The sequence below is a fragment of the Panicum virgatum genome, chromosome 3K, assembly GCF_016808335.1.
Source record: "Panicum virgatum strain AP13 chromosome 3K, P.virgatum_v5, whole genome shotgun sequence".
In the NCBI taxonomy this organism is placed as follows: Eukaryota; Viridiplantae; Streptophyta; class Magnoliopsida; order Poales; family Poaceae; genus Panicum; species Panicum virgatum.
Genome location: NC_053138.1, coordinates 19973294 through 19994683, shown reverse-complemented (window position 1 = coordinate 19994683; position 21390 = coordinate 19973294). Strand labels below are relative to the sequence as shown.

The 21390-nt window shown below is 43.9% G+C and overlaps 2 protein-coding genes across 5 annotated transcripts; one reads left to right on the top strand and one right to left on the bottom strand.

The window, feature by feature from the left end:
* Positions 1-2242: 2242 nt before the first annotated feature.
* LOC120698204 (translation initiation factor IF-2-like) lies at positions 2243-4875 on the bottom strand. 3 transcript variants are annotated; one of them, XM_039981732.1, is made up of 3 exons: positions 3965-4875; positions 3447-3487; positions 2243-3209 (listed from the first exon to the last, which is right to left on the bottom strand). In XM_039981732.1, exons 1-3 carry the CDS (start codon positions 4684-4686, stop codon positions 3139-3141), a joined length of 834 nt encoding a protein of 277 aa, XP_039837666.1. In that variant the 5' UTR covers positions 4687-4875; the 3' UTR covers positions 2243-3138. The 3 variants fall into 3 exon arrangements, 2 of the variants coding, with proteins under 2 accessions (XP_039837666.1, XP_039837667.1); XR_005684753.1 differs by lacking the exon at positions 3965-4875 and adding an exon at positions 3813-3958 and having other exon boundaries at positions 2243-3487; XM_039981733.1 differs by having other exon boundaries at positions 2243-3487.
* A 7928-nt stretch (positions 4876-12803) lies between these two features.
* Positions 12804-20943, top strand: LOC120698203. Of its 2 annotated transcripts, none has more exons than XM_039981731.1 (20): positions 12804-13209; positions 13990-14164; positions 14258-14339; positions 14422-14499; positions 14593-14652; positions 14733-14837; positions 15211-15321; positions 16041-16082; positions 16892-16990; positions 17069-17154; positions 17283-17392; positions 17475-17587; positions 17688-17730; positions 17818-17909; positions 18325-18373; positions 19237-19307; positions 19946-20065; positions 20183-20298; positions 20403-20448; positions 20543-20943. In XM_039981731.1, exons 2-20 carry the CDS (start codon positions 14010-14012, stop codon positions 20573-20575), a joined length of 1611 nt encoding a protein of 536 aa, XP_039837665.1. In that variant the 5' UTR covers positions 12804-13209; positions 13990-14009; the 3' UTR covers positions 20576-20943. The 2 variants fall into 2 exon arrangements, with proteins under 2 accessions (XP_039837665.1, XP_039837664.1); XM_039981730.1 differs by having other exon boundaries at positions 12805-13209; positions 19943-20065.
* The last annotated feature ends 447 nt before the right edge of the window (positions 20944-21390 follow it).

Below are 21390 nucleotides of genomic sequence, written 5' to 3'. Positions count from 1 at the left end.
TAACGGGGAAAAGAGAAACAAGAAGTGAGTTAAAATTTTAGAAAATTCTATTTTTTTCCAAGTGTAACCACATAAGATCGTAACGGGTCTCAGTTTGTGCAAAACATCCCAGGTAGCTGATGTATAACCCAAGTATTAAGGAGTGCATGTATGATAGTGTAAGTAGTTCAGGCAGCACAAGGAGCATTTTTTGGTCGTTAAAGAGTTAGATGATTGCCTTTTTGTTTCAGAAAGCGCGATAACTGTTTGATTAAAGATTTAGTAGAGTTATCATTGTCATAAGATGGGCAAAGTAACTAAATGGTCCATACAGATTAGCATTCCAATAGTTCGAGGATAATTTTGCTGAAATAGCCCGATCAATCACATTTGGTTAAGGTAGCAAGATGCAAAATATTTGCAATGGAATTGTGCTCTCTTGTTGGACATACAGACATGCACCATTGTTTTATTTTAAAAATGCTGCGCAAAATTAAACAAGCAGTTCTAATATGGAACAAAGAACTTAAATACTTATTATGCATTAGCTAGAGGTTTAGTTCTCATAACTATTAATTCTTACTAAGGCACTCCAAGTGCTATTGGTGATCCTTGGTCATGGCTTTGTACAGCCAGTGCTGTTTTTGTACAAACAGTTGCTTTATGCACTCTTTAACAGGTAGAGAAATATTTTTTTAAAATTAAGCGAATGTGCATGTAGTCAAATTAAAGAAACAGAGCGTATATTTTAAGTGAATCATTAACATATATACAGAACAACATGAATTTTAAGTGAATCATTAGCATATATACCAAACAACATGATTTTACAATGCTTTAAAATTAACTCTTTTTTTTCCTTGAACGCGCATGCGAACTACGCATCAATATACAACAACATAGCTTTTTTTCCCAAGCAAATTGGGGTAGGCTAGAGATGAAACCCGAAAGAAATAAGTTCAAGGTACAGGCACATTGATAGCTAGTCTCCAAGCGCTCCTATCCAAAGCTATCTCTTTAGAGATATTCCAATCCTTAAGGTCTCTCTTAACCGACTCATCCCACGTCAGTTTAGGTCTACCTTTACCCCTCTTTACATTATCGACCTGCTCAAGAACCCCATTACGCACCGGCGCCTCAGGAGGCCTTCGTTGGACATGTCCAAACCATCTCAGCCGATGCTGGGTAAGTTTCTCCTCAATTGGTGCCACTCCGACCCTATCCCGAATAACTTCGTTCCGGACTCTATCCCTCCTTGTGTGCCCGCAAAACCACCGCAACATCCGCATCTCTGCTACACTCAGTTGCTGGACATGTCGCCTTTTTGTAGGCCAACATTCAGCACCGTATAGTATCGCCGGACGAATTGCTGTCCTATAGAATTTGCCTTTTAGCTTTTGTGGCACCCTCTTGTCACAAATGATGCCAGAAGCTTGTCGCCATTTCAACCAACCAGCTGAAATTCTATGCCTAACATCTTCATCAATGTCGTCATCCTTTTGTAGCACCGATCCTAAATACCGAAAAGTATCCTTCTGGACCACCACTTGTCCATCTAGACTAACGTCTCCCCCCTCATGCCTAATCGCGCTGAAATCGCACATCATGTACTCGGTCTTTGTCCTACTAAGTCTGAACCCTTTCGACTCTAACGTGCGTCTCCACAGCTCTAACTTCCTATTAACCCCTGCCTTACTCTCGTCAACTAGCACCACATCATCAGCAAAGAGCATACACCAAGGGATCTCACCTTGTATATCCCTTGTGACCTCATCCATCACTAAAGTAAATAAATAAGGGCTCAATGCTGACCCCTGGTGTAGACCTATGTTAATAGAAAAGTCAGTGGTGTTGCCATCACGTGTCCGGACAAACGTCGTCGCATCCTTGTACATATCCTTAATGAGGGTAATGTACTTAGTTGGGACTTTGTGCTTCTCCAAGGCCCACCACATGACATTTCTCGGTACTTTGTCATATGCCTTCTCAAGGTCAATGAAGACCATGTGCAAGTCCTTCTTCTGCTCCCTATATCTCTCCATCAATTGTCGTATTAAGAAAATCGCCTCCATGGTTGACCTTCCAGGCATGAACCCAAATTGGTTTTGGGTCACACTTGTCACTCTTCTTAGGCGATGCTCGATAACCCTCTCCCAAAGCTTCATCGTATGACTCATCAGCTTAATCCCACGGTAGTTAGTACAATTTTGAACATCGCCCTTGTTTTTGAACTACGCATCAATATATGAAGAAGATAAGGGGAGGGGTAGAAACCCAGGTGATACAGTTATGAGCCTGTATCGTGCCCTTACAATGGATACCTATAGTCTATTACATATAGACATAAGAGTGGGACCTGATTAAAAAAAACACCTAAACCGCTCGAATTAACTCTTCCAAAGCATTGCTTCAGTTAGGATGCCTAACCCAAGAGATGGCCTTTCAAAGTTGAACGAACTTTTCATCCCAACTTAAATAATGAAGTTAAGCATCAAGGCTAAAGGTCAAACATATTGGAAATCTCAAAACTTCTGGAATCTATTCAGTTGTTACAGATATCATGTATCAGTCAGTTCTAATCCTGCAGAAGCATAATTATCTCAAACAGCACTAACTTCGAACCCTGCTTAACATAGACACACAATGAACGACAATAATTTAATTTTTCAGAAGGAAGTAAATATGCAGTGTTTCTAAGATGGCATTTTCCTAGGCATAATTTTTGAATAGTAATAGCTGTTAATGCAAAGTCAGTGGAAACCTAGCTGTTACCACGGAAGGAAAACAAAAAATGTACTGAGAAGTGAAGGAGAGTTGAAGAGACTTGATCTTGACATCTTGTATATGTTTAATCACAACTGGGCAGTAAACAGTTTCGTGCAAATCCAATAGATTGTAAAAAAGTTGTAGTGCTGGTCTATAAAATAGTCAGGTTCAACGTTTCTATGCTATTCATTTTTAACAATTAGATATGGGCGTATGGCAACAATTAAAAAGTAGAACTTGATCTATAAAATGTCAACAATGAAGACATGGTGTAGGACTTAACTATTTATCGAATTCTGCAAAGTGTTACTGTCAGTTTTGTATGGAAATGCACATCTTATCTTAAGTCAGGAATTGTATCTAGAAGACCCAGCATTTTTCTTTTATACCTAATTAATGTCTGACATGGATCGAAGAGGCCAATTCCAGAAGTCCAGTTGTACTTGTATCTTCTAAGCATAATTCTGAACCAAAAAGATCAATTAGAGCAAAACTAAAGTGATCGATCATGAGTGAATTGTAACCATTTAGAACTGCAGTCCCGTCTTAGTAGAGTTCCTTGGTTCCTTAACTTTTGTCTTTCCATGTTCTAAAGCTCCATAGCAACATTGTTAGAATTCAGCAATGAATTTAGAAAGTCTACAGAAAGTATAATCTATTTCTTGCTGAAATGCAAAATAGTTTCAGTGGTAGTCCATTACCTATGTGGGACAGCAGCACTTTGTTCTCAACTGCGAAGTATCTGGGAGTTAAGATATTAGATACTGTAAGTGTTAACATTAAAAAAAGTTAATACAAAGAAATCAAGGTTTTATTCATTAGTACCACAGATCGTAAAAGGGGAAAGTAACGACAGCAATATAACACTGCAGAAGTCAAGGACAGGAAGAATTGAAGAATGGAAGAAGAGACGGGGAAAAGAGAACAGCAGGGAGAATCACGATTTATTAGATTCAGTTTTGCAAATCAAAACCCACAGAATTCAGAGGATTTAACACTCTTCATTTCCTAAAAATCATGGAGATGCAGCAAGTAAATCAAATCTATTATAACCAATGCAAACGCACGCGGGAAATCGATCCTGGCAGCCATTCTGTGGAAGAAATGGAGCGGAGGCAATGTTGCGCACGCGCCGTGGCCGGGGCATGGGAGGGACAGGCAGCCGCCCCCGCGCGCGGAGCTCGGCCGTCGGCGACAAGGGCAGGGACGGGGAGCCTACCGTCGGGGGCGGGGCCACCACTCCGCCGCAAGCCGCGCCGCCATGGGCTGGCCTCCGCCCCGCCCGCCGCTCGCTGCCGCAGCCTGGGCGCCGCGCAGCGCGCGTCCGCCCCGCTCGCACGGCGGTTGGACATGGAGCTGAGCTCCCCGTCCGCCGGAGCAGAGGAGGGCCCAACACGCCCGGCCGCCGCGCGTCCGCTGGCTCGGCACGGCGCCCCCGCGCGCCGCTGCCTGGCCCGGCCGCCGCGCCAGCGGACGCCTCCGCGCGCCGCCGCCAAACCTGGCTGCCGCGAGCCCACGGCCAGGGGGGAGCAGAAGCATAGGAGGCCAGGGGGAGCGAGTAGGAGGCGTGGGGTGGTGCGGCTCGCCGGCAGCCGCGGAGGAAGGCGTGGGGAGGGAAGGCCGCGCGCTGGAGGCTGGGGAGGGAGGGAGCGACCGGAGCCGGCCGAGCTCGAGCGCCGAGGAGGGGGGCGCGGATCCGCTACCCAGATCCGCTCGAGCACCTGGAGAAGCTCGGCGCGGCGGATCTGCTTGAGCTCGACGCCGACGAGGCCGAGGTGGGCCGGGGTTCCGCCGCTGCAGGGGAGCAGGGCCGCGAGTAGGGGAGCCACCACCAGCCACCACCACCCAGCCATGCGTCGGGAGTCTGCACGGCAGGAGCCGCGGCCGAGCTCGGTCGGGGAGGAGTCGGTCGCGGCTGAGCTCTGCCCGCGGCGTCGTCATGAGTCGCGGCCGAGCTCGCCCGCCAGTCAAGGCCGACCTCCGCTTTGCCGCGGCGAACCGCACAAAGGGCAGCAGCGGTGCGGGATGTGCGGCGGGGCAGCAGCGGCGGTGTGGGGTGGAGGGGGTGGCTGCGCGAGGTGGCAGTGCGCGGGGGGCAACGGGGGACGAGGGTGAGTTTTTTTGAGAATGTTTCCACCGATTGGATCTCGGGTTCAACAGATAGTGGTGAGCACGCGGTGCTGACTGACACAAGGAGTGGGAACCAAAGAAAAAAAATAGTACTGAGGGCCTGTTTAGTTCATTTTGCAAAATAATTTTATAAAGGAATCTTGGTTATTTGAAGTACTAAATGAAGTCTATTTGCAAAATTTTTTGCATAGATGGGTTGTAAATCGCGAGACGAATCTAATGATGCTAATTAATCCATGATTAATTAATAATTAGCGGATGATTACTGTAGCATCACTGTTGCAAATCATGGATTAAGTAGACTCATTAGAATCGTCTCGCGATTTACAGCTCATCCATACAAAAAGTTTTGTGAATAGACTTCATTTAGTACTTCAAATTAGTAAGATTCCTTTTCACTTTAATGCGTTTACGGTTTTTTTGCGTTTACATGTAAAGAACTAAACAAGGCCTGAGGGCCTGTTTAGTTCATTTTGCAAAATAATTTTGCAAAGGAATCTTGGTTATTTGAAGTACTAAATGAAGTCTATTTGCAAAACTTTTTGCATAGATGGGTTGTAAATCACGAGACGAATCTAATGATGTTAATTAATCCATGATTAATTAATAATTAGTGGATGATTACTGTAGCATTACTGTAGCATTACTGTTGCAAATCATGGATTAAGTAGACTCATTAGAATCGTCTCGCGATTTACAGCCCATCCATGCAAAAAGTTTTGTAAATAGACTTCATTTAGTACTTCAAATTAGTAAGATTCCTTTTCACTTTAATGTGTTTACGTCTTTTTTGCGTTTACATGTAAAGAACTAAACAGGGCCTGACAGTAGCGAGAAGAACGCGACGTTAGCTGACACAAGCGGGAACCAAGGAAAAAAGTAAGCACACTGGTGTGGACAGCTAAAAGAAACCAGCAGGGAAGACAGAGGAGGCAAGCCAAAGAAAAAGGCCCTGTTTGGTTTGCTATCACAACTACGACACACGATTCCCGAGAAAAGAATATCACATGCATTGAGTACTAAACGAATTTTATTTGCAAAACCTTTTCACGGATGGGTGTAATTTTTCATGACGAATCTAATGACAGTAATTAATCGATGATTGGCTACAGTGATGTTACAGTAATCATCTTCTAATCGCGCGGTCAAAGGCCTCATTAGATTCGTCTCGTAATGTAGCGCAGGATTGTGGAGTTATTTTTATAAATTGACTTTATTTAGTACCCTAATTATTAGTCGAATTTTTTTGTGCTACTTGTGCTACCATAAACCAAACAGGGCCAAAGTTTCACAGAAGCAATGTTTGCACGCGGAGTTGCCTGACACAAGCTGTGTAAACAAAAGAAAAATGAACGGGCTGTCAGGCGGCGCAGCTGACGAGAGAACCACTGCGCCCACGAATTCTACCGTAGATACACAATGGAGCGGTCATAAAAATTTTGAACGACGTGGATAGGCTGACCTTGCGCCGAGCCCAGCTGCTCTAATATATAGAAATATATCGCGGGTACGGGGGGTACTTGGGTGGCGTAATAATAGAAACAGACCCTGTGTCCATCGGTGAAACACTCAAATGCTTCTTATAATCTTATATATTCCCCCAGTCTATACTCCATAGTATCTCTCCACTTATAGATGCTGGCTGCCGGGGTAAATGAAAGGGGAGGTCATGGAGTCTAGCACGAGGCGGTGGTGTTGTTGCGTTGTTGCGAGTGCGAGGCATCGGAGGAAACATGAGGCCGTGAAGCCAACCTTTTGCTACATGATAAAGTACACCCTCATGTTCTAGCGCCATTTCTGGTTTGGGTGGTACGGCTAGTTGGTTGTGAACAGTGGTGAATCTAGCCTAAAAATATAGAGGGGGATCATGTCCACTTTCTTCTTCTTTCTCCTCTTCTCTTCTTCTTCCTCCCCTCTTCCTCTTCATTGTTTCATCCAAATAATAAAGGGGGGGCTTAGGGGAGTATCCATGGGTATTAGGGAGGTAGCGGGGGCTTAATCCCCCTAGCCCCCCATGTGGATCCGCCCCTGGTTGGGAATAGCTAATGATTGTGTTCTTCGAGAAGAACCGAGTGTTGAGATCTCTTCGCAAACCGCCCAAAATATGGGAGGGGATCATGCACTCCTTTGAATGAATGAATATCTTTTGTTCTTCGGATGTTGGCATGATGAAGCAGAAGTAACTAGTCTTTTTTTATGTCCAATACCTCTCAAACAAAAGTCATATTTTTCTAAACCAATGGTTGGTCAAATGAGTAACATTTGTATTCTTCGGACATCGACTTCCTAGGTGCTGTGAAAAAAAAGTGAAACATGAATAATGTAATCTTCAGTATTAAGTTGTTACATTTTATTTGTCAGCATCTCTGGCATAAAGTTGCTAGTATAAGCAATGTTGGGTGTTCCTGAAGCTAGTTTACAGGAAGGTTAATTCATCAAATTCACCGGGCAATAAAAGGGACGGAACCGCGTTTGCAATCTGACTCTTCTATCTGCCCCAAGTAAGGTGTCATGTTTCAGTAGCGGCATAAGTAATGGAAAGTAATGACGATTTTAAAAGAAACTGCATGAATAGTACATTTCAAAAAACATTTAAATCACAGAGGAACTGCGAATCTTATCGAAGTTATGGCTTCAATTATTTAGTGCACGTGAAAGATACACACCACAAGCCATGCCTGTATCTTCGATGTAGCAGTCCCCCAAGAGAACATGTGTAAAAGATCAAAATGTCAGCAGCCACTTATTAAAGTCAGGGCAGTACTCTCGACCGCAAGATAAATACCTTTTGGTTGAGTGATGAAAGTCATAGAACAGGCGGGCCTACCGTGTTGTCATGTCACGCTTGTCCAACCCCATGAGTTGGGTATCCGATGCCCTGCTCTGGCAGCGCACGCTCCAACCACCAGCATTTAATGTGGGTGGGGTGAGGGAGCTTACAGCGGAAGGCTTGCGCCCGCACCCGCATCTGCGTGACATGTGGCGGCTCCGAACCCCTCCCGAGCAGCTAACTGAGCCGAGAGCTCACGGGGGTCCGGATAGGCACGTGGAGGTCCCGGACCCATCTGCGGGAGTCCGGATGGCACGCGGAGGTCCCGGACCCACCCGCGGGGGTCCGGGGCCACATGTGCTGAGCATTTCCACCTCTGGGACACGTGGTGACACCAGACCCGTCCCCGAGCGGGAAGCGGGTCCGGGATCAGGACCGTTGGTCCGGTGAGATGGAGTCGGACCCCAGGGGTCCGGCTGCTCAGCTCCTTAGGGCGTAGTTACGGATAACTACGCGAGTCTTGGCACAGTAGGAGTGGGTACCCCAGTTGCAGGGTACCGACACTGTCCTACTGCCATACCTATATATCATCCTCACTTTTCGTCTGGTCTCAAGCTTCCATTTATATCAAGTTCAACAACTCGGAATTGGATTATAAAATATTATATATCTCGCGAGTAACCGGAAATTACTCGACTTCTAATCATCCTATTTCTCGCAAGTGACCAGAGATCACTCGTCTTCTACCGGGAACCATTAAGCATAGCACTTCTATCGTCCTATACATACTAGTATAACTCAAGGGAACCTAGGGATCATACAACTAGGGTTCCAAATAATTTCTAAACCTAATGCACAAATAATAGAGACATATATAGGTGTCATAATTTAAAATAATAGGATGTGCACCGGGACTTGCCTTGAGTCTGCGGCTCAGTGCTCGGGTGAGATGGGCCTTAGGCCGACTCCCCACGATCCTCCTGCTGCAGGGCTTGCCCCTGCGGCTCCTGTGGCTCTGCAACCACCTCGTACACAACCTCCTCCGCCGCGGCTGCTATACGTGTGCATATGCATATGATATGAGAGAATGTATGCATGACTTGCAAAAATTATAAGTAATCAACAACCAAATAAATTTCTAACTAATTGAGCCAACTAACCCTAATTTAACCCTCTCAGCCCTGCTAGCATCGGTCAGACCGGTATACCAAACCGGTCAGACCGGTCTGGCCTGTGTGCGACTCGAGACCAAAAATCCGGAGTATCCGGACGTATTCTCGGAGTATCCGGACTCCCAAGTCCGGATACTCCGGACCTAAACCCGGAATGTCCAGACTACCACAAACCCGGAGTATCCGAACACATGGCCGGACTGTCCGGACCACTACCGGTCAGACCGGTCCCTCCGACCGGTCAGACCGGTCCAACCCAGACCAAAAGCTGGAATCCTTGGCGCGGTGAAAATCGCCCACAAATTCTTAAACCCTTCTAAGCACTAGTTCAGGTATACCTTTAGAGGTTTTTGACTAGAGGAAATCACCTAAAACTATCTAGAAAAGTAAATCGGCCAACACAAGCGTTTATACCTTGAGTGAGCTTCTTTGTGCACAAGAACTTGAATCCCAGGCACCCCAGGGAGGAAATCGTGGAGAGAGTGACCCACCACGCCGATTTGATCCTTCCTTGGACTTAGAATCAAGTGGATTGGCGGATTTGGGGCTTGGAGGGAGGCAGAGCTCGGAAGGGACGAGCTGAGCACGGGGGTGGTGAGGATGAGTGAGTTGTTGGGAGAGAGAGATTTAAATGATGTGGGGCCCAAAAACGGTTGAAACCCAGTTCAACCGGTCAGACCGGTTGTCTCGACCGGTCCGGCTGAGCTGAGACCTAAACTTTGGTTTTGTGAAGTTTTGCCGTATAGTTTTGTAACTAATGACTGTGCTTAGCCTTAATTACAAATGATTAACACCTGAGGTGTTACAAGGACCAAGTGTACGGCTAGCTGATCTGAACCGTCATATGGATTGGACTCGCTCGCCAGAGACACTGTTAGAAATCTAGGCAATTTCATGTTTGCTCGCCAGAGACACTGTTAGAAATCTAGGCAATTTCATGTTTAATTTATTTCATAAATATGACGCAAACAAAAAATACATGATCATGATATCGTATATGTATTTATCAAAAGAATTCATCATCAAAGTCATCATGAATATGAAACTAGTGCTAACCAGCAAAGCATGACATGTGAAAACTCTCAAATAAAACATGTCGATCACAGTGTTTACGCTAATAGCAAAGATTGTAATTTTGAGAATAAGATTAACATACCCAGTGGCAGAGCCGGAAGCACCCGAAAGCGACATGGTGCTTTGTTGTTGTAGTCGTCCCGCTCGATGCAGTGCAGAGATGTTGCAATGACGATTGCACTCGTTCGCCTAGCACCGGGAAGAAGTTGTGCCGCGCCGTCGCCCGAACAAGAAGGAGATGACGTCGCCGCCGGGAACAAAAGCGAGTAGTCATGCCACCGCCGACACTCCCCAAAAACGTGATTGCCGTCCTCACCCGAGCAGGCGAACTCACGGACAGCAGCGTTTCGGAGGCCTACTCTTCCGGTGCTCGTGCGCGCAAGAACCGGAACGGGGCAGCAGAAACGCAGCACAACGGTGAAGTTTTGTGTCGTGTACATATGGAAGACAGAGAAAGGATGCCTCTTTATAAGCCCAGGCGTGACCTTTGGCTGCCCGAATTAATGCCATCAAAAGGCACCATGAAAGGCCTTTGGCTGCCTAGCTTAATGTCATGAAAGGCACCATGAAAGGCACCGTGAAGGACCTTTGACTGCCTAGCTTAATGCCATGAAAACTAGTAACTCCCTGCCATTGAAATGTCCGTTACTAATCACTAACCACGGGTCAATTAATAGTCATCAAATAGTGATCCAAAATGACAACACCCTTCTCAACTTCCAATACGGTGCTGTTACAATTGTAACTACCTCAAAATCATGTGCCTTGAAATTTATTGATCATTTTTAATAGGCTTTTGGCCCATTTATTCTAACAGACGCTCCGCGAAATGCATTCCCGACTCATCGCGCAAGCCAATGCTGTAGCGCACACAACTTGTCCAGCAACGTGCACCTTGCTGGGATATGGACCATGTGGTAGGAAGGGTCGGAATAATGGAACGCATCAGCACGTTGCTGATGCCATAGTTCACACAGGATCTTGGAGCTACACTCTACTTCCTCTCTAGCTTGTCGTGTGATGTTCAAGGCACGTCTTCCGCTCAATTGACACCGGCACATTCTTCTTCTTCTCGGAGCACAAAGAAGAAGACCAACCACAATGGCGTCGTCTCTTCACATAGGATCGGAACACCTTGGCATCTGCTTGTCGTCGTCATGGCTGCAGGTACCTGCACATGCACAAAGAAGAAGACCAGCCACAATGGCGCCGTCATGGCTCTGCACGCCGGCGCCGGCGCCGGCGCCGCCGCGTAAGGTTGCTCTTGCTCCCGAGAGAACGGTGACGGTGCTGCCAGGGGGTCCGGTTACGCACGAACCGTAATTTTTGTCGAGTTGATAGTGCTATTTCCCCAAATGGATTGCTGTAATAGGATTATTTGGCTTTTGAATCGGAAGAAATCTGGTCCACCTCTTCCTCGCTTGAGACCTCCTCCTTGTGCTACGAGTAGGAAGAACCTTTGCTTACAGAAATCGACCAATTCTTCCGCCTTCGCCGCGGCAGGATGACAGGTGGCGGCCGTGGCGCGAATGAATGAGCCTCGACGGAGCTGGAGCTTGCCTCTCAAAGCGCTAGAGCTGGGGCCCTGTTTGTTTCCCTATCATAGCATAGCACACAATTCCCTAGAAAAGAATTTCACATGCATGGAGTACTAAACGAAGTTTATTTGCAAAATATTTTCACGGATGGGTGTAATTTTTCACGACGAATCTAATGATAGTAATTAATCGATGATTGGCTACAGTGATGCTACAGTAACCATCGTCAAATCGTGCGGTTAAAGGCCTCATTAGGTTCGTCTCGCGAAGTAGAGCAAGGTTGTGGAGTTAGTTTTGTAAATTGACTTTATTTAGTACCCCTAATTATTGGTCAAATTTTTTGTGCTACTTGTGCTAGGCGCAAACAAACAGGGCTTGGGACTTCCGTGCCGTGCCGGCCCGGCCTGGTCCTCTCGTGCCTCGTGCCGTGTCGGGTTTAGATTTTTAGGCACGATCGGCACATCATGTCGTGTCGTGCTAGCACGACAAGTCTATTATCAAGTCCAAGCACGACCCATGGCACGCCGGCATATTTTCGTGCCGTGCCGGCCCAAGCACGACCCTCCGGATACTTGCAATTGGATTTATATGTATCGATACAGAAATATTACTATTGTAATTATAAAGTACATAAACTATCCATGATATAAAAATTGCATAATTTTCTTAAATGAATAATATTTTCTTTCACGATTGTTATTAATTAGAAAGGAAGATTAACTATTATAATAGAACAAGGGCTACGTACTGGTCGATGGGCTGTTTTTCTGCCGTACCGGTCCAAGCACGACCCAAAATACGGGTCGTGCCATACAGCCCGTCGTGCTGAGATTTTAGGCACGACACAGCCCTCGTGCTTTGGATCGTGCCAAATGATCGTGCCGCGGCGCTTCCAAAAATGGCACGGCTGCCAGCTCTACAAAGCGCGCCCGCACGCGCTCTGCAGCTATGTTTTCTTGTTCATGGGCTGCCGGGGGCTGAACTCGAGACTCCTCCGGCAACGGAGGGGGCGGCACAGCTTGGGGGAGCAGATTCTGCTTGGCGAGTTGGCGTCCCGGCGGCGGCTCACGTCTCTGTCCTCCACCACGGCATGCCGGTCGTCCTCCCTCTTCTCCGGCAGCGGCCCCGGCAGCTCGGGAGAGCAGAGCAGAGTCGACGCGCAAATGGGCACGCTTAGGTCCCTAGGCACGCTCTTGCTCTCGCCTGCATAGTCTCGCACTCACACGGTGGAAGAGAAAAGTTTGGGCCTTGGTTTTACTAGGGCCGTCGGATGTGGAATAGACGCACGCGATGGAGCGTAGCCCGTCCCACGGCGACTCGAGCGAGTCACCGAGTCCGAGTCCGCCCCCGGCCGCGTCCGATCCAGGCCAGGCCGGCGCTCCAATCCCACCTCCCGCGGCGCCCCCCATCTCGCACGCCACTCCCAGACCGCCACCGCGCACCGGCCGAGGTCGCTGCCCCCGTCCCCGGCCGCTGGACCCATCCCCGTTCGCCTGCAGCAGCCGAGTTGCCGACTGCGCAGGTGTCGCAGCTCGGCGACAGCTAGGGTTCTGCGCCGACGACTTGCCCTCGGACGAGGTCGCTGTCGCCCCCATCCCCTGCCGACGCGCCGTCCCTCCCTCCCCTGCCGGCGCCCCCCAAATCGAGACGCCGGAGAGGGGCCCGTGACCGCCGGAGCCGGAGGAGGCCGTGACGCCGGAGCTGGAGGAGCCCGTGACGCCGATCCCCGGAGGAGCTCGCCCGACGCCGACCGGCGCTGCTTGCTCCCAATCCGTATAAGGTAACAAATCCAGTTTTTCCCACCATATAAATTTGCTATATCCTGTGCTCTGCCTGGCGTTTGCAGTTGAACTTCCGTTTCAGACATAGTGTTTCTGTCTTGTCCTATTAAGGGAGCCATGGGAATGGAATAAGAAACAGTGAGAATGAAAGAATACATGTGTGCTCTGGTAATTTCACTCTATAATTTGTCAAGTTAACAGGCCTTGCTTGCTTATTTATTTAACACATTCTCTTCTTATTTAGGTTGCCTAGTCAAAATAAGTCAATTTCTTGTAGGTGACTTATTAAAACATGTCTTGCATCAGGTATACTGTGCCTGTCATTGAGGATTTCAGGTGCTAGTTGAAAGCTGTGAGATACGACTCGTTTTGGTTGATTTGGCCGTCAAAATGCTTGTTTAGGTGAACTAGCATGCTGATGGTTCAATGATTTTTTTTTTAAAAAAATCTCTGGTTCACCTTTTGTTCTGTGGTAGGATGTGCTTGAGGTTCCAAACATCTGGTCCTGTAAATGGGCTTGTTGGAATTATTTATGGCATTTGCCTTTGTCTCCTTGCTTGACCCGTTCATCGGAAGGGGTTTGGTTGACTGGTTCATTGGTTTAGTACTTTAGTTTATTCCCCTACAGAATTTAAGATGAACTTGAGTGGTAACCATGATCTGAATAGGATTACCTAGATAATTATGTGTTCGCCAGCTTACAAGTGAATGAATCATGTGTGTATGGCTGTATGCATTGAGTTTTTGTCCTACACTTGACTAATGCCATATGTTTACAGGAAAAATTCTGAGGAAGGACATGCGGGATCCATTTGATGCGCCAGTTGACCCCGTTAACGTGGACCATAATGGTGGGAATCAACTTTCTAGGATTAGTGTGGTTCCTGCTAGGGACCATGGTTTACAAAATGGTGATGCCAAATCCTTCGCTCCAAACTCTGACACTCTAATCAGGTCCTTCCTTCTTGAGCAAAAATAACTGCTGCAGATGTTTTCTTCCATTTTGTTGATTTCTTTGTGAAGCAAGGCTATATCTTGCACTGGCAGGCATCAAGTCCAGGGTGCATCCTTGCAGAAAGACTTAGTTGTGGAGGACCCCAATACTCGTCTTATGGATCCTGAGACAAAGGTAACTGTTCATAAAAGTTGGAGTTTGCTGGTCCATTCATCTGTGCTGATTCCTTGACCTGCTGATTTTTTCCTTTTTGCAGGAACTTTACTTTAGATCACAATCACAAGAGGACGAGATCTTGCTGCTTCGCAAACAAATTGCAGATGCATCTCTCAAGGTAGGAGGCTGGAAAGGGTTAAAACCCTCAACATTACTTCTTTTCTTTTACCACTATGCCTAATTTGTAACTTTAGTTAATTTATCATGTTAGGAGCTGAGGTTGCTGAATGAAAAACATATTCTGGAGAGGAGGCTCACAGACTTGAGGATGGTCTCTACGGACGATACATGCCACTTTTCTTTGTGTTCCATTTGTACAACTATGCATTGATTTAAATATTACTCTGCTAGGCTGTTGACGAGAAGCAGGAAGAAGCTATATCTGGTGCCTTGAAACAATTGAACCAGAAGAAAAACCATATTGAGGAAAATATGAGACTGGCAAATGAACTAAAAGTATGGTGCTATTGTACATTTCAAGAATGTATGCTCAAAATCTCTATATGCAATGCCCTGTTAGCTATTTTATTTCTCATGTTATTTCGTCATGGGATTGTTTTAGTTACATGCCACTCTAAAGATCGTGATTTAGCAAAATGCTTTGTGCTGAATATAATATGCGGTTCCTAACTCCTTGGCCTACTGATGAAACATCGAGTATAATTTTGTTCTAAACCACATTCTTTTATGTGGCATTTATGTTAAATATCACCTCTAGTTTTCTGCATTTGGCTACACTTCTATTTGTCGTTGTTAGCCTCTTTGTATGAATCGATTACATCATATTGTCTTTCTGGGAACTTCTAAACTTACAATGGAATTCTTCTAGGCTGAGGAAGAAGAGCTATACCTTTTCACTTCATCATTGCTTAGCATGCTAGCAGAATACAATGTTCGCCCACCTCAAATAAATGCTTCCACCATTACAACTGGTGCAAAGGTAATTCTTACTGCACCAACATGTTTGAATTGCCTTGCTCTGGATATTGTGCACCAAGTCATTCCCTTAATTTATTCTGCGATACGTAATTATAAATAAATGCTATGGTGCAAATCCAAATTTCAAATAGGCTGTAATTTCATCTGGAATTACTGATGCTGTTAAAATTTTGTTTCCTCTCAGTTCCAGATTGTGTTCAGATCAATAACATTTTGTTTCCTCTCAGTTCCAGATTGTGTTCTCATAAACATAAACTCTCACCTGTTTTGCTCAAATGTTACTGGGTTCACTCGTTTGCCAAAAGCTATACCCAACTAGTAAGACGTTTTCTGTTTGACTTCTTGGCCTGCTTGCACAAACTTACCAAGCAGGATGTGCTCTGACACTGCGCAACAGTTTAGTATGCTAGTTGTTTTCATTGAGTATTTCTTCTTAATGGCTGGACTTTTGAGTATTCTTTTGTTACATGGCTAGCTGCCATCACAATCTCTTATCAAATTGAGTTGTTTCAGTGTTTTAGTTAGGTAAAATATTCAAATTTTTCTTCATTCCTGCTGTCCTCTAGTGCCTTGCTCAGTTCATATGGTTGCTGCAGTATGCTTATCCCAAGTCCCAACATTAGTCTTTAAAAATTGAACCTGTTAACTAGCTTCTTTATGTTACTTCTATTCAGTGTCTAACATGAGGGTGTAACAGTTTCTTTTGGCCACAATTTTCAGCGCCTGTACCAACAGATGTATTGGAAGATCAGATCTTTAAATGTAAGTGTTCACAATTGTGCATCCTTAACATTTTGAAATACTTAAATGTTTGATACTGTTATGTTTGGGGGCTTGGACTTGCAAAGAACATGTGTGGCACATTGGCACGCTGTACTAGATTTTAAACATTGGTAGTTGACTAGTTATGAATGCTCTTTTTTGTATTATATTGATACACTTAATGTGGGTCAAGGGATGCTGGCTCCAAATGTAACCATTAACCAAACTACTGATATATCTCAATTTGAATTAGTTGATGGGCTACTGTGATCAGCTATAAAGCACTAATTTTCCTGTCCATTAAAGTTTATCTTAAGTTTCCTGTTTCCTCAACGTCAAATAGGCCCTAACATATTTTTTATCATGCAATTGGGGGGGGGGGGGGGGGGTCCCCTTACAAGAACAGATCTCTTTAAGAATTTTATATAAATCCATTGGGGCAGCTCTGTTTTATACGATCATTTGGACTTGCATACGAGTCTCTTGATATAGCTCTCCAACTTTCGATCATTGTTTTACCTGCATAAACTAAGATTGCTAGATAGTTGACACGTTCAAGAGTTTGTCAAGTTGAGCCTTGAAATATTTGGGCAACTGCTTTTTTTCCCCAATGTGTCAACCTGTTGTATAGCTTATGTATCATAGCTTTATTGTGTGCCGATATGCCTCTGCATGACTGTGTATAGCAGTCTTTTGTTGGATGTTGTTACCACCAGTTTACCTACTGCTAGCATTTTGACATAACTCGAGCTATCCTTTTTGAGACGAGCTATCCTTTTTGAGACACTTAGTTGATTATACTGATCCAGGACAGTTTAGGTGACGTGACTCAACCTGTAAACATTTATAATCCCAATCATCAGCAACCAACTCCGTCGAGAAATGAACCTTCGCCTTCTTATAATATGGTAATGTGGTACTGCACTCAACTTTTCTAACATCGTAAATGTTTCCATCATAACTGGTTAAGTTGTTCTTGATTGCAGGATGCAAATAGGAACACTCTTCGGTATGCTCAAGGTCCAAGCGATCGACATGCTGAGCAAATGTACCATGGATCCCATTTTCAGCAGTATGCTCAAGATCTGAGTTCTTTTTAGAGATTCTATTTTCTAATTAGCATTTATTGCCATCCAGTCTAACCTTTGATCTGCTTGAAAATATCTTGACATCTGTTTCTTGACCGCCCCTTTATTTCAGGGATATTGCACCCTCTAATTATTTTGAGGAAAATGTTCGCACTGGAGAAGCAAGAATAGATGGTGACTCGCAATTGTACAGGCATGACAATCAAGATTACCCAGCTGATGGTAATTGGTAATAAGGAGCTAATTCTATAACTAGAAAAGATTCCAGATCATATCTATTGATGTATTTGCATATTTTATGTAGGTGATCCCTTACCTGGTATTGAGGGGTTTCAAATTGTTGGGGAACCTAGACTAGGATCTACATTAACAGCATGTGGTTTCCCTACAAATGGTACTACCCTTTGCAATTTCCAGGTATGTTGTTTTCCAACTTCTAATTACGATTCTTTATAATTGCTATTAATGGTTAAATCTTGTGAATAAAACCTTTCATCCCATGATGTTGCTATTCTAGTGGGTTCGCCATCTTGAAAATGGCATCAGGCAGTCTATCGAAGGTAAACAGGGGAATTTGTTCTACATTCTATGATATATTGTTCAGTGACAATTTAATTTTGCTTACTAGTTCTTTATATTTTTTTCAGGCGCTACGATGTATGACTATGTGGTTACTGCAGATGATGTTGGCACTCTTCTTGCTGTAGACTGCACGCCTATGGATGATAATGGCCGCCAGGTTATTATCTAAAATATAAAATATTTAAGCAGTTTCTTTAGCTGCAGTTTACACTTACATACTCATCTATTTTTTTTTCTGTGCATGCCAGTGGTTAAGTCAAACGTTTTTCACTAAGCACATTTTAAAGTGAGCAGAAACACTATTATGAGAAAAGTTTTCGCTCTCTTATTTCTGTGTCAATAATAATATATGTGCTAATTTTACATTTGGAAGATGTCGCCTACTGGTTTCCTTTTCATAGAATGTTATGCTTAATTTGTGGACGATAGGAGTGTACTTAACTTTTTACCTCATACGTGTGTTCAATATGTAATCATGTGCGCCACTGATACATGAGCTGATGAGCATATGATACTGAGCAATTTTGAATTTTATTCATTATCCTAGTGTAATAAGTCTCCTTTCTTTGTAGGGGGATTTGGTGACAGAATTTGCTAACAACGGGAATAAGATAACCTGTGGTGAGTTTTTTACGGTAATTTTGCTGCATTTTTTGATTGCTGATCTCATGGGTTACAGCATTATTATTCTTCTATTTAATATACTTGGATTAATTGTTAGAACTTCATATTCTCATGCCATGCTTTAAAAAACTGTAGGAGATATAACACATTGCTAGAGTTTCCTTTAAAAAAATGTTTCCGAAAAAAGTTAAGACATTTGCTACTAGGTAATAGTCAATTAATCAATTATTATTAATAAATTATTCCTGTTACAACCTTGAACTAAGGAAAATTATCTATAGATAGCATTTGGGATTTGACCTTTTGCATCCCTTCTATTCTTGTGTCCCAAGATAGGGCTTGCATGTGTATTGCTTCAGAAAAAAGAAAAGGGCACTGTAATTTCGAAACTTTTTCTATGCATTTTCTCTTGATATTGCAATCTAAATATTTATGGTAATGTAGTGGAGCTCAGGTTTGTTGATAAACTAATTTGCTGAGAAATTGAGTTACAGTTACCTGAAAGTACAGGTCATGCAGTTGTTTCTGAAACATAATTCCAAATTTTGATTCTGAGCATGGCCTTAGCAACTTGAACAAAAAAGCACAAAGATGCTGTCATAATAGTGTTTCTACTTGCTTCCTTACCTATTAGATGTCATTTTAAATGTGTATATCACCATGATGGCTTCAAAATTTGAATCATGTGTATTTCACCATGATTGATCCTTCATGGTGCTGTTGCTAAAACCCTGAGGTTTTTAGTGCGCTTTGCATCCTTTCTCCAAAGCACCCCCAACTCTCCATTAGTCTCGGTTGCATTTCACCGCCATTTTTTGTTGTTTGTTTCCCAGAATTAAAGTTCCATTTTACACCTGCAGATCCAGAGATGCAGAGCCATATTGAAGCATGTATTTCAAGTGGGAGAGCTGATTTCGAAGTTTTTGTCCTGGTATGTCTTAAAATGCTTACTTACCCCATGAATATGTCTGTGCTAATTAGCAGTTAGCACTATGCTGCCCTATGAAGATAACAGGATTTTTACTTGGACGTCATCTTCTCCAAGAATCTTTACCATTGTATCAAGCATTGCGATTTATCTTTGATGAACTATTGAGTTAGTACACGGAGACATATCTTGTATTCTTTGGTATTTTTATGTTGGGACTTGAAGACACTCGATTTGATCTCTTTACAGTGCAAGGATGACAGTAATGCGACATTTGTTTTTCTATGTTTATTTTATTGTTTGGTTTATGTAATTGGTGTCTGGATATCTTTTTTCCCTGTGCAGAATAAGTCATGCATCCTACTGTTGAAGAAAAACAGTTGGGTAGAAGTATTTGGATATTATGACCTTGTCGGGGAAAATAACTATAGCAGCCTCCTTTTTTGGAGTTGTTCAGTTAGGACTTTCAGTTCATTCTGGCACCTTCAATACTCCTGTTCTCCTAGCAATCATTTGGTGCTGCAAGCTGAACATCGTTTAATACTTGATTGCACTACAGTTGTGTCTGCATATTTTTTTCTACTAAAAGTTTGATTGAACTTATCTGGGTGAGGCTGATTTCTACTTCTTTTGTGCAGCAGGCATATTCTCCTGAGGAATGGGAACTGGCTACATTGGTGCTTACACGACCTAGCTATCAGATTAAGTTCAAACATACTGGTGAAGTTATATTTGATGAGAAGTACTCACCAAATCTACAGGTATATTTTCCATCATTCCATGTGACGTTGGCCATTTTAGAATTATGAATTTACAGTAACTATTTGATTCATCCAACATGTTTATTTGATTGTCCTATATTCAATCTCTCCTTGCAGACAAAAATTCCGAATGGGCGCACTACTCAATTTGTATTAGTAAGTTCTACGGGCGCAAACCTACCGTTTAATACACAGGGACTATCAGAGCCAAACAATGAGGACCACGATGTTAGGTACCGTCACTGTTTCTTCTTGTCAATGCTCTCTGGCAAATTTTCTTTTTCATTTTGCAAAGAAAATAAAAAACATATATCTGATTTATCTAACTCCGACGTAGGTTACGTGACCTAATTGTATTAATCATGAGAACCTTCCAGAAAAAGGTATCCCTTTTTTATGGCATTTTTTATCTTAAACCTTATCTTTTTAGATTATGTGGTTACTTGTTTCCTTTTGTTTGATTTCCATGTTTGACAGACTCTAGATGCTAAAAGGAAAGGCAAGGCTTAGAATCCATGTAGATGTGTTACGAAAGATTCTACGTAGAAGATTTTCCCTTTTCCGATTGTTTTGTGCAGTATTCAATATTTTTTGTTCTCGAGGTGAAATGAGCTGTCGATTGTAGCAGACATTTCGAGAGTTACCCGGTAGAGGTGTGAGGGCACATAAATGACGAGAAATCTGGTGTCAGTTCTTGATCCTACTAGGAGCAAACAGTAAATTGTAGGTCTGTGTAATTTCTTCACGCATCATTGCTTGCTCTCAAGTCACGGTACTGTGGTCTTTGTAAAATTTGGTGCAGCCAATGCTGCATATAAAACTTGAGGTTTTTGCTGCAGCTCTTGGCGATAGCATAACATTTCTTTGTGGCTGCTGAATTTGCTTATCATGCTGTGCACGCTGTAACTTGGGTTAAGGAAGAATCCAATGCGCAATATTCATCTTATTGATTTCCAATACGCCTTATGTTGAGCACATTACCAATTCCCATGTGTTTTATATGTGGGATAATTCATGGGAGCATCAATACTTCACGACCATGGAAACCATCGGTTCCGATGATCTACTTCCCGACATCCAGCTTGATAAGGAGGTCAGTCGCCTATCAGTAAAAATCTGCACAAGATCCCATATCGGGCTGGCTTAGAGCTAGTATAAACATTATTCTATACCATGAATAGTAGAAAACAGCCCATGCTAGCTCTTGAAGAGGAGATTAGCTCGCTCATTTCCCAATGCATCTGCCTCTCACGATCCATCTTCTATTCTCTTTCCTCTCTTGCTAGCTTAGAGCTATCACTAGCTCTGAACTCTTGGAGGAGAGG

Coding starts and splice junctions, on each gene's coding strand:
- LOC120698203 (XM_039981730.1), top strand. CDS start 14,010: ATGCGGGATCCATTTGATGCGCCAGTTGACCCCGTTAACGTGGACCAT. Junction 14,653..14,732: donor GGCTCACAGACTTGAGGATG/GTCTCTACGGAC, acceptor TTACTCTGCTAG/GCTGTTGACGAGAAGCAGGA. Junction 15,322..16,040: donor CCATTACAACTGGTGCAAAG/GTAATTCTTACT, acceptor CACAATTTTCAG/CGCCTGTACCAACAGATGTA.
- LOC120698204 (XM_039981732.1), bottom strand. CDS start 4,686: ATGACGACGCCGCGGGCAGAGCTCAGCCGCGACCGACTCCTCCCCGAC. Junction 3,488..3,964: donor TGGTGGCCCCGCCCCCGACG/GTAGGCTCCCCG, acceptor CTTAACTCCCAG/ATACTTCGCAGTTGAGAACA. Junction 3,210..3,446: donor AGTGCTGCTGTCCCACATAG/GTAATGGACTAC, acceptor TTTTTGGTTCAG/AATTATGCTTAGAAGATACA.